The following is a 13503-nucleotide window of genomic DNA, read 5'->3' as shown; positions in this document are numbered from 1 at the left end:
ACAGTAAGAACAATGTATTGCAGTGTGAGTTTGCTTGTTATACTTTTCCACATATTTTATATTTAAACTTCTTTTTATACAGTGTGATAGTCATATGAGCTTTGCTCCTCGTTGAAGGCCGTGTGGTGACATATAGTTGTTAAATTTTTGTGTAAACTTGGTCTCTTGTAGAGAGTTGTCTCATTGGAAATCATACCACACCTTCTTTTTTATATAAACTGTTGGTTGTTTTTTTATTTTTTATTTTTGTATCACTAAATAGTAAGTTGTTTATTCTTTTGCAAAAGCGACCAAATGGACGTCTCTAATATCACATAAATATATAATAAGCACATATTTATCTTTGACATCATGACTTTCGATTTTTATTACTAGTATATCTACTTTAATCTTACTATGATATTTTATTTCTATTTACATATTTCAAATATTCAACAGACAAATTAGAGCGTACATGCATATTAAATATACTCATCGGAAGTAATACAGAATTAATTAAGTTATAATGTAATATTTCAAAAATCCAGTTCATTTACTGTTCTGATAGGCTTTTCAGTTATCGTCTTTTCTTTATTTAATGTAGAAGATACTTTTCTTTTCTTGCGCTCTTCTGTCGAGATATTCAAAGTTGTATACCAGCATAACTTAAATATGAACCCAAGAACGAGGCAGCTTCCAAATCCTATTAAAATCCAAATCCAAAAATCTACAAAAGATATCGTTTTAAATATACCTGGCAATAATTGAAAATTAAGAACAAATTGACGCAGAATGGTATCACATAGTCACTTATCCAAAACGAATAAACATATTTCTCATAATGAAATGCTCCGAGTTGTCACCTATGGTTTGACTCAATATCTGATATTTGAATTAAAGTGGGTCGTAAGTACGCAAAACGACAGTTGTCACAATTAATCAATAACAGTTTTTGGACGACTTATCTCTTCGTTCCTTAATTTAACTAACTGGTTTTTTTTTACATATTTTGTTTGTTCATTTGCTTTTGTCTTTCAGATTACACGTACTAGTACCAGTTTGCTAAACTTGTTATTCAGGATCGTATTCATTTATTTTCCTATTGATCTTTTATCCATTTGGCAAATTCGATCGAGTACGCATCATGTATCTGTCGCTATTGCGACTCTATAAACAAAAATGCTCTGAAGAACGGTCGCTAAATCCAACAATAAATAAAGCCTACATTACAAACGCAAATAAAGAAGAAGAAAAACTTACACTTGAAAATATGGAGTGTATGTTCTGTTCAGGGATGTGTTATTTGGTTTGAACATGTTTTTCTCATTTCTTTTGTGTTTATGTTATGAAGTAAGGCAACAGTAGAGAACTAGAAATGTTATTGTACTATGATGTTATTAGAACAAACATTTAATATATCTATAAAACTTACTGCACTAGAAATTGTAAAAATAAATCATTGGCTTAATGAACACAAAACAATATTGAAATGGACGATATGCATTGAATGATAAATTATCCTCAATGAATTCAAATCTAGTAAATTTCACTTACCGATTTTGCATATTGAATGAGAATCTGTATCTTCCAAGGTATCTAGAAAAAAAGATAACACAAATACGTATGACAGAACGCCCTTTTAACTGCATACGTCGATGATGTACAAATTTCACCATGGTATACATGTAAAGTTAAACCATATCGGACAACAATGCAAAATTGGAAAAAAAATTCGTCAATTGATTGTTATCATTTGGATTGATTGTGTTTTTTCATTTTATGCTGAGAACATAGAGTGTAAATTAATGCATGACTCGCAGATAACAAGATAATTTTTTCATCCAATCTTTTGTATGCGAACAAGTATTGAAATTATACAGAACTCGAAGGTAAACGAAAAAAGGAAAAGTTCGTACAACCTGGCAAAACAAAATGCTCGACTTTATCAACTTACGTTAACAGAAATAATGGAAATCAACTGTCATATTCCTGACTTGGTAAAAAGTAAAATCACAACTAGATGTGTCAAAGCGACACGAATGGCCCCGTCTCAAAAAGTTGAAAAATCTGCAATTTCAATAACACATGTGGACACAAAAATGATGGTGGTCTCACATCTGGATGCGTATAGAAAAAAAGTCCGTATAACTGTGATTTTCCATTATTTTCAAAGTTGTAAAGCCTTAATTGTGGCAAAAATTAGTGGAGCGGAAGGAAACTTAAACTTGATCTGTCACTCATCATGGTTAACTCACATACCAAAAATCATCCCAATATCTGAAGGCGTTTAGAAAAAAAGTATGTATAACTGTAATTTTCAACAATTTATCAAAGTCCAAAGCCCGTTTTTTCGGCAAAAATTAGCGGAGCAGAACGAAACTTAAATTTGATCTTTAACTCATCATGAGTTACTAACATACCAAAATTCAACCCAATATCTGAAAGCGTTTAGAAAAAAAGTCCGTGAAACTGTGATTTTTCAACAATTTATCAAAGTCCAAATCCCGTAATTTCTGCAAAAATGAGTCAAGAGGAACAAAACGTAACTTGGTCTGTAACTCACTCATCTTGGTTAACTCACATCCCTAAAATCATCCCAATATCTGAAGGCGTTTAGAAAAAAACTCCGTATAATGGTTTGTTGCGGAATTACGGAATGACGAAATTTCGGAATTACGGACAAGGGTAAAACTATATGGCACCGACAACTTCGTTGTGGGGCCATACAAATACTGAACTCCGAGGAAAATTCAAAACCGAAAGTCCCTAATCAAATGACAAAACCAAAAGCTCAAACACATCAAACAAATGGACAACAACAGCCATATTCCTGACTTGGTACGTGCATTTTCTAATTAAAAACTTGTTGATTAAAGCTAGCTAAATTTCACACTTATACTACAGTCGTATGAAATTTCATTATAACAAAAAGGAAAATAACATTTTTTTTTAAATCCGAGATAAATTCAAAACGGAAAGTCCCGAATCAAATTGCAAAATAAATGGCTAAAACAAAACAAATGAATGGAAGTAATGAAAGATCAATCAAATGCAAGGATTAGAACTTGAATATAGAATGGATTGCAAGAAAATTTTTGATGTTAAATTCAATTGATAAAAATTTGTTTTTGATTTGGAGCCGTTGTCTGCATGATGAATTGACAAATTGAAATACTTGATAAGGAAGAGAAACTAATAATTAGATAAGCCGCTTTCTCACCAAGCATTCTACTTGTATTTTTTCCCATCTGATGAGTTAAGCCTTTTTCAACTGATTTTTATAGTTCGTTCCTATGTTGTACTGTTATTCCACTGTCCCAGGTTAGGGGGAGGGTTGGGATCCCGCTAACATGTTTAACCCCGCCACAATATTTATGTATGTGCCTGTCCCAAGTCAGGAGCCTGCAATTCAGTGGTTGTCGTTTGTTTATGTGTTACATATTTGTTTTTCGTTCATTTTTTTTATATAAATAAGGCCGTTAGTTTTCTCGTTTGAATTGTTTTACATTGTCATATCGGGGCTTTTTATAGTTGACTATGCGGTATGGGTTTTGCTCATTGTTGAAGGCCGTATGGTGACCTATAGTTGTTAATGTATGTGTTTTGGTCTCTTGTGGACAGTTGTCTTATCGGCAATCATACCACATCTTCTTTTTTATACACACTTATAAGTGAACGATGCCTTAGAGATCTTTTCACTTGTTTTGCACTTGATCAACAAAGATGTCTATTATTTGTGGATAGATTAAAAAATAAAATGTAATTTTTAAAATTGTGAGGTTTCCATATCCGTTTGCTAATGTTTTATTTCAAGCTTTTGTTTAATACATCAGCAATGTACATAAATGCAACATAGTCGTGCACATCTATACGAAATACCTACAAAATTCTACTTCTGTCGTATGCTGAAACTGATTAAATGTGCCCCGCGTAAAATATTTTGCATATTAAACATATCTTACCTGATGTTTTCTGACATGCAGCATTTTGAATTTGCGTTTCTATGGTAGAAAGTTCGTCAAAATTTTCAACCCTAACCACATTCTGCTTGTCACTTGCGATTCTTGTTATTTCAAGTATGTCTACCCCCGAGCCAATTCCGACGGAAACCACTTGTGCTCCTAACAGATGAAGTTGTTCTGCTGCTTTCTTTGTCTCATCTGGGATCTGTGACTTTCCGTCAGTTAAAATAATAACGATTCTTTTTATGTTAGACCTTCCACCATTTGCAGAAAGAAAAGAGTTTTGTGTTACAAATTCTAGTGCTAAGTGAGTATTCGTAGCTCCTTGTCTATATGCAATATTATCTATCGCATTTATGAGTCTACGTTTGTTTTGATATTTATTCAGACTAATTTCATTGTTAACTGTATCTGCAAATGTTACAACACTAAACTGAGTTCTGGTGGATCCAATAGAAAACATATCAACTAAGTCTTTAACGAAGTCAATCTGTCTTTTGAAATGCGAAAGTCCTACACTTCCAGAGGAATCAAGTGCAAAAACTATATCAGCCTGAAGATTAGCTTGGCAAGCTTCAAAATAAAACCACTCCATTAAAACAAATTATTTTAAATGTAACGTTCCACTGATCATATTTCTACATATAGGACTTCAAAAACATAAAATATTTTGTAATTCAATGGGAAACGGACAAATTTAGGATAGTTTATGGTGTGTTTGAATAGTCGTATGTTAGTTTGGTGCATTTGAATGTTAACAAAGAGTCTTGGAAAAATATTACTGACCTAAAAGTGTCGTGTTCTGTGTATATGGCATATCTGCTATCCGTTGGTGAAAATTTAATAATATTATTTCAAATGATTGCTTAATTTTTTTTCTCCACATATATTACAGATTACAGCTTCTTACTTGGTTGACATATACATTTCACTAATGTCGTTTTAGTTATTATTTTAATAGATCTTTTTTTTCTATATTTAAGATGGAACTGGGTTGTATTTAGCATTAACCATCTAAATGCCCCTAAGCGTTGATATTCTTGGATTCTTGCTTTTGAAGAAATATGAATGTCATGAAAACGACTGAAGTAAAATGTGAGTTGAAAGAAATGGCGTCACATTAAAAAAAAGAATCTGAAACATAAACAAGAATAAGTTTACATAGAATACAATTGCAATCAAGTGTCAACTAATGATTTATGTGAGCATAACACATGTTTCTAAAATAACATTCAGCATGAGCCTCGATATAAAAAAAATCTGGAAGACATATGGATTCTTGCGTACGAAGAAATATGAATGTCATGAAAAGGACTGAAGTAAAATATGAATTAAAAGAAATATAAAAAGAATCTGAAGCCTAAACTAGAATTAGATTACATAAAATAGAATTGCGCTCAAGTGCAAACTAATAATGTCAGTGAGTACAACGCATGTTTTTGGAATAACATTCATCAGCTACATTTGATATATGAAAAAAAGATCTGAAAGACCAAAATGCATATAACTTTGGTGAACATGAAAACCAAACGGACAATTTAAAAAAAAATACACAAAAAAAATCACTACGAATTAAAAAGTCAGCAATCACGAAGCCGAAACACAAATATATGAGATCAGTGCCTGAATTTGACAAAAAGAAGTTTGAAATAAGTACAGAGATGATTACATTAAAAACGAAACAATTTATTTGAATATTAAGGACAACTAAACTCGTAAAACAAGTACTACATAAATACATTAATAATAAACTAGTAACCGCATAGATACACATAAACACTGCTAGAATAACTTACTTTGTTCTGAAAAATGTAAAAGTGTAAATAAAACAAAAATCGGGAATGTCCACATGCTTGCTTTAATCCAAACATCAAGTAAGCATATTTATTAGACTTCGGGAAATATATATGCCCGACCTCATAATTGTACGAAAGATATATGTAAGCATCTTTGAAGCCCCGGCTTTATCCCTTAAACCCTTAATTCCTCATACCAGGGTATAATGAAGCCGTGGCATTATTGTAAGTTTATTATGTTTATTCGATTAAAAATGACTATGTCCAAAATGGGAAAATTAATGAAAAGGTATTTAAAGTTTTAGAGTATTGATTTCATTGAACCTTGTCCAGAAAGTAATTGGACTTTCAAGTGAAGTTATATATACTTTTCGACTATATATGAACATCACTCATTTCTTTTCTATACAGGGAGGGCAAAACATAAATAAACAATTAACCCAATCAAAATGTATGTGATAGTGAACTAACGTAGCCAATTACAATTACACACCAAACATAAAATTAAAAACAACAATGAATGAATAACAGAACCTTCTACACATTATAATTTATTAAATGTTCTGTTGAATCTACTCAGTGAACATGTGTCACATCATGCACAATGGACAAGTATATAAGTTAGGCGTAACAAAACATAACACATTCCTTTTTTGTATTTCTTCAATTCTTTGGGTTGGTAAGCTGAAACGATGAATCCAAACAAAGGGCAAAAATCAGCATATTGTAAAATTAAATACCATCCTCTTAATTTCAGGGGAAATTCTCCAGGAAATACACATACACGATAAAGATCAGCTTGCACTTTTTGACTGCCACTTTCTATGAGACTTAAAATTGATATCTAGAAAGTTCTATCCGCTGCTTCAGTGACGCTTTCAGTTCTAAAACTTATTAGCCATAGTTAATTCATTTTAATCAACAAAGTACACTTTTTATTGTAATGATCAAAACTAAAATAGCCTGTTACAAGTTAGATGACGAAATTTCTATTGTAATCCGTAAATAATGGATGAGTTAAAACTCTAACAACCATAATGCAAGTCTACTAGTATTCACTAAAAGGAGACTTGCAGTTAATGTGAAATAGTGCAAGATCAAACTGTTCATGAAAATAAACTCATCATAGATATCCTGATATACAAACGACCAATGGCAATCATCTGTTAATTTCATACGATTTGTGAGTTTCATAATAATGGAAGAAAACATAGAAACTGCCAAATGACCCCAAACAACATATAGAAACCGCAAGATCTATATAGACGTATCCTCTAAAAAGTCATTTGAGGAAACTCAGATACTCCCTACGGTTCAACAGCTCCTTCTTCACTAGTAATTTATCGAGGTACATATGACTTTTAAAATCTGATGAAACGATTTTTTTTTTTTATTATTTTGCGTTTAAAAAGAGTAGGACATGATTGATACAACGACAAATGGAACACATCTGTTGATGCCTTTTGCAGAAACATTTGGTACAGAAGCAAATTACGACAACAACATACAATTAGCTTGACGGTTGAATACTAGTAATAGGTTTATAATATTCTGAATCTTTTTGATAAAAATTATTATCAGTTTGCTTATTCCACTGAAACTTTAAATTCAAAAGTCAAATGATTGTAGAGCACTTTCTGAAGCGCAAATGTTTAAAAAAATCGAACCCGATGTGATCGTTGGATATCTGTTCATGTTATTTTTTTTCGTTTAAAGCGGGAATTCAAATTTTATAAACAAAATGAACCGGTTAACATTTTCTGCCTAACCTTAATTTGAATTTTATCAAGTAAATGACATTTTAAGTCGTGGAATAAATGTATCAGATTCACATTGTGTATTTAAGATATGATAAGCATGTATGTATAAGTTATGAAAGGTCTTTCATTTTAAAATGATAAACAAAATATTCACCTTTATACAAAAACAATAATAGTTGAGTTGCTCAATCTTAATTTTTTTATACAATGTACATTAGCTCTAGGTAGCTGCGCGTTCTTTTAGTGATTTGTGTGTCTCGTATCGACATTTTGAGTTTGGGCGAGTCCCTTATACTTAAGTTGTGTTGTTGCACCACTGTCCAAAGTTATGAAAGGTTGAACGCTCATATACTAGTACATATAAAACCCCGCCACATTCTGTATGTGCCTGTCTCAAAAGATCAGTAATTCATTGGTTGTCGTTGGTTCACGTCTGGTTCATGGCTGTCATTGTAAATTGTTTTGTTATAAATTACGTCGTTAATTTTATCTATTGAATTGTTTCATATTCTTCATGCTGGGGCATTTTATTGCCGACTATACTGGTTGGGGTTTTCTCGTTGTGGCCTTGCGGTTGCTTATAATTGCTTCAACTTTGAACATGTTTGGCTTTATAACTATTTTAATCTGAGCGTCACTGATGAGTCTTATATAGACGAAACGCGCGTCTGGCGTATTAAATTACAATCCTGGTACCGTTGATAACTATTCACATCCACTTCATTCAAACTTTAGTGGATAGATGTCTCATTGACAATCATACGATATCTCCTTATTTTCATATATGTAGATTTTAATTGTTACTTTCGTAGTTTTTACATAAGAACGTTGTTATGTTTGTTTTTCAATGCAACTATTTGACTTTAAATTATTCTAATTGCCGTCTAACTTCTTTTTTACAGCTTATTTAAAATTTGGTTGCAGTTGTTTTAATCTTAAATTGTTTTCAAACTATGGGTGATGTCAAAGGTCGTTGGGTGTTCGATATTGTTTTTCTGATACTTCAAAATTTAACTTGTACTAAATGTACAACATATGAAACAAATCAAATGAATAGTAACTAAGGATTGTCTTATCCCAGGAATAGATCACCTTAGCCGTATTTGGCACAACTTTTTGGAATTTTGAGTCCTCAATGCTCTTCAACTTTGTACGTATTTGGCTTGATAACTATTTAGATTTAAGCGCTAGCGTCACTGATGAGTCTTATGAAGACGAAAACGCGCACCTGGCGTATTAAATTATAATCCTGGTACCTTTGATAACTAATTACTATAATTTAGAAATAATAGTACATTGATTCGAATGAACTCAAATATGCACGAATATAACATATTTAAATATCATTAACCATGCTAATATAACAGACAGGGAAGATCAAAGTGCCTCAAATTATAATGACAATAGTTAACCTAGGGCGTGTTTTATTGGTCTTTTACTTCTCCAGAGAGTCCAACAAATTAATATGGACCTCTTCTGCAGATATTCTGTAAAAGAGGCAATACATTTCAAATTCACTTTGCCGTCAAAGTGTTTATGTTGAATGACAGAAATGAAGTTAACGATGATTTGTTATTTAGTCACGTCAGTTCATTCGATAGACATGACTGTTATAGTGTTGTTTGTATTGTTATCGATGTTATTATAAAATAAGTGTACTAAAACAAAGAAAATTGTTTAAAATAAATCGCTGTGTACGTGACACTTTTATGTATGCTTTCCTTACTTAATGTAGCTAAACAAATTCGGCTTAAAGTTCCAACTATTTGATTTTCATGAATTATCTTCAACTGTTCAAGAATTTGTTAATTTTTGTTTTGTATATTTTCAAAATTGACATATTGTCAATCCATTTTTTTTTACCAGACTGGATTATTTTTGTATATAAAAGATATCGCAAAATCTTTTTCCCTTGTGGTCTTTGAAGAAAATCTGCTGGTACTAACTATAATTCTTTACCAAAATTGTGCCGATCATTGCAAAACCTTCGACAATCTTAATTGTACATTAAAGATTGGGTTTGTATTCTGACATTGTATGAATTACAATTTGTATTTTGACATTGTACAAATTGTAATTTGTATAAACAGTCGAATTTGAACAAAATTCGACTAAAATGAACTTACAACTTGTACAATGATTTATAGTATGAAATCGTTATAAAAAAAACATTGATACACACTATAGAATTTGTATTTAACGACCACATAATAAAACTTGTTGAAAATAACACAAATACTCAGATGTAGACAGGAAACGTAATTAATTTATGCATGCATGTTTATTCTGATAATACAATAGAAATTGGTCCTTATTGACAATTCCAATAGAATAATAAAAATTTACATCACTGAAAATTAGGATGACCCTGAAGTTGAAACACAAATCATACGTGCCGAGAACTGTGCGCTGTCAAGCAAATACCAATTCCTAAGTATGATCATGCCCCAACTGATTCTCGAAATATCTGATGAGATGAAACAGCTGTAGGAAATTTGTCAAGACTTAAAAAGACACATCTTTATTCACAGCAATTGTTTCTGAGATTCACCTTTAACTACATGTAGAAGTTAAAACGCTTTCAAAAACTGGTGGTCATGGTTTTCTTAATGTAAATGCAAAGAATGAGATGTTCATGGTAGGTATAGTGTCCGGCTAGGATCGTGGTTTTTCGAGTGATTCGCTCGAGCTTTTTCGAGTGTTTCCACTTTTTTTTCGAGTAAATATGAACAAAAATGTAAACAAATAGACTTCCTTTCTAACAAGACGCGATATAGACGCTTGAGTTTAATATACAAAGTTATAAAAAATATTTTTTAGCCTGTTACATTTTGACGGCTATTATTCGTTTGTTTCTCTGTCCTATATTTTCTCCCATTTATCTGTTTATTTATTGTAACCCTGTCGTGTAATGTTGTCATTTTAATGTTATAATTAACACTGCCATTAAAGCGGGAGGTTTGGCATGCCACAAAACCAGGTTCAACCCACCATTTTTTTCTAAAATGCCCTGTACCAAGTCAGGAAAATGGCCATTGTTACACTAAAGTTCGTTTCTGTGTGTGTTACATTTCGTTGATGTGTCGATGTTGTGTCGTAGTTCTCTTATATTTGATACGTTTCCCTCAGTTTTAGTTTGTAACCCGGATTTGTTTTTTCTCTATCGATTTATGAATTTTGAACAGCGGTATACTACTGTTGCCTTTATTTATATTATGTATGATAGTATTTGATAAACAAAGATATTACTAATCCGACATTATTTTTCGTTAAAAAAAAAGTTGATATAAGCCTTAAAATACTTTAATTCCAAAATACAGTATGAAGCCATTTTAGTACACATAAGACTGATAATGTTTAAGGAAATACATACATGGAATCTAAATATCACTAGAAATACAGACACTTTACAAAAATTCTTTGTTTTTGCATTGAAACGACATTTTGAGACTAAATTCATTTCTTTATGTTGCTTTTTCGAGAGCAGTCCGGGCTTTTTCGAGTGTGTCCGATTTTTGTCGAGTGATTATACAAATTTTCTATAGCTTAAAATGCTATGTGTCAGTGTATTTACGTTTAAAAACAAGTAACAAAGGTTCAAATTAAGTACTTTTCATGGCATGAACCAATACATTCGTCAGTTTGATAATGGTGTTCTAACTTATGTTAAAAACATTCGTCCATTTGTATATATATATATAAATTGTTGTTTGTCATATCTTATAACTTACATTTACAGTTTATAGTCGTGATGTCTTCGTTTTTTCTTAATGGATTTTTTTGTCTTGGGGCGGGGGCAGGCCTCTCTTAGTACAATGTGTTTTATTGCATCGCATTTTTCTGATTCTTCTTTGCTGTCCAGTACTAAGGTTTCTCACCTCGTTTTTTGATAAACAGCAGCGCGAAAGTCGCATTATACACCTGCCACGTTTTCAAATTTCATTTCAACTATGCGTGGTTGTTTCTTATTATCTATTTTTGGCATGAATAGACATTTCTCGTACCGCATTTAAAGGAGTGTGATATGAAAAAGCCCGGTACGAAAATCTGCGTTAACTTGATCTGCTTATACATCATCATAAGACGATATAACGGCATTTCCACTGGCTATTCATTAGGTTATCGATGACCTTCAAAGTTACGACGATGTACATTTCGTGTGAAAAATACTAGAACAAAGATTCGCGGAATTTTTAATTTAACTCAATGAGAGTGTTGACCATATTACGACATATTATTAGGTTTAATAACTTGTGAGAATGGGATATCGCTTAATATCTACTCTCGTTATTTAATTCACATAGTGAAGATAAACTCGGAAAAGGCTTGCTTATAATCATATTGATATATATATTTAGCTCAACTGGCCCAAAAGGGTCAAGTGAGATTTTCTCATCACTTGGTGTTCGTCGTTGTCAATCGTCGTCGTCCGTTGACTTTTACAAAAATCTTCTCCTATGAAACTACTGCAAAGTTCATGAAAGATAGAGATAAATGTAAACAGCAAGATCTACAAACAAGTCACCATCACCAAAACAGAGAATTGTGTCATGCATTCTATTCTTGTCTTAAATGTTGAACAACATTTACGACTGTCTTTTGCCTAAAATGCACTCCAGCAAATATACCAAGGAGAGTGACACATGCTCTATATATACTCTAGTGTGTTTAATAAAATCCCATAACTCGGAAACGTTAAATCTAAAGTTTATAAAATTCGAAAGGGAGGATACTTTGATGGACAGATAATTCACTGAAGTTTTATGTAAATCGGTTACAGCGTTTTTGAGTGTTTGTCCGACATGCTGACAATGAACGGATGGACAACGGGGTACCATATTACGTTTCGTATAAAAAAAACTCCATGGTTCAACACGAAAAAATTACTTTGACAACAAAAGTACCATGAAATAAAGTTGAAAAGATTATGATTCCCCTTTACTATGTTCTAAAGACCTTTAAAAGGATCCAATAATTTCTAGTTTAATACTGGAAAGTTGTGGTAGAACGTTTTCCGAACAGAAAATCTGCATCAAATTCAAAAAGATTAATTTTGATCAATGTAGTGATATGTGTGATTTATTGAGAATATATGATAACTTCATTTATTGAATTACAGGTATAAACTAGAAAAGTCATTGTTTAAAGTCTAGAATACCTTTTTTCTTTTCCCATCACTTGGCGTTCGGCGTCCGTCGTCGTCGTCCGTCGTCGTTAGCTTTTACAAAAATCTTCTCCTCTGAAACTACTGAGCCAAATTAAACCAAACTTGGCCACAATGATCATTGGGGTATCTAGTTTAAAAATGTGTCCGGTGACCCGGTCAACCAACCAAGATGGCCGCCACAGCTAAAAATAGAACATAGGGGTAAAAAGCAGTTTTTGGCTTATAACTCAACAACCAACGCATAAAGAGCAAATCTGACATGAAGTAAAATTGTTTATAAGGTCAAGATCTATCTGCCCTGAAATTTTCAGATGAAACGGACAACCCTTTGTTGGGTTGCTGCCCCTGAATTGGTCATTTTAAGGAAATTTTGCTGTTTTTGGTTATTATCTTGAATATTATTATAGATAGAGATAATCTGTAAACAGCAATAATGTTCAGCAAAGTTAGATTTACAAATAAGTCAACATGACTGAAATGGTCAGTTGACCTCTTTAGGAGTTATTGCCCTTTATAGTCAATTTTTAACCATTTTTCGTAAATCTTAGTAATCTTTTACAAAAATCTTCTCCTCTGAAACTACTGGGCCAAATTAATCCAAACTTTGCCGCAATCATCTTTGGGGTACCTAGTTTTAAAAATGTGTCCGGTGATCCGGTCAACTAACCGAGATGGCCGCCACAGCTAAAAATAGAACATAGGGGTAAAAAGTAGTTTTTGGCTTATAACTCAACAACCAAAGCATTTAGAGCAAATCTGACATGAAGTAAACTTGTTTGTAAGGTCAAGATCTATCTGCCCTGAAATTTTCAGATGAATCGGACAACCCTTTGTTGGGT

General features: G+C 32.3%; 1 protein-coding gene across 1 annotated transcript; it reads right to left on the bottom strand.

Moving 5' to 3' along the window:
- Positions 1–515: 515 nt before the first annotated feature.
- On the bottom strand, positions 516–4536 carry LOC134715249 (collagen alpha-1(XIV) chain-like). Its single transcript, XM_063577350.1, has 2 exons — positions 3942–4536; positions 516–610 (listed from the first exon to the last, which is right to left on the bottom strand). The coding sequence occupies exons 1-2, from the start codon at positions 4534–4536 to the stop codon at positions 516–518; spliced, it is 690 nt and encodes a 229-aa protein (XP_063433420.1).
- Between the last annotated feature and the right edge of the window lie 8967 nt (positions 4537–13503).

The sequence above is a fragment of the Mytilus trossulus genome, chromosome 1, assembly GCF_036588685.1.
Source record: "Mytilus trossulus isolate FHL-02 chromosome 1, PNRI_Mtr1.1.1.hap1, whole genome shotgun sequence".
In the NCBI taxonomy this organism is placed as follows: Eukaryota; Metazoa; Mollusca; class Bivalvia; order Mytilida; family Mytilidae; genus Mytilus; species Mytilus trossulus.
This window is presented reverse-complemented; position numbering and strand designations above follow the sequence as displayed.

What these genes read in the sequence shown, in the direction of transcription:
- LOC134715249 (XM_063577350.1), bottom strand. Translation starts at nt 4,536, where the DNA reads ATGGAGTGGTTTTATTTTGAAGCTTGCCAAGCTAATCTTCAGGCTGAT. An exon ending in TGCATGTCAGAAAACATCAG is followed by an intron (nt 611 to 3,941) that starts GTAAGATATGTT and finishes ATATCTCGACAG; the next exon opens with AAGAGCGCAAGAAAAGAAAA.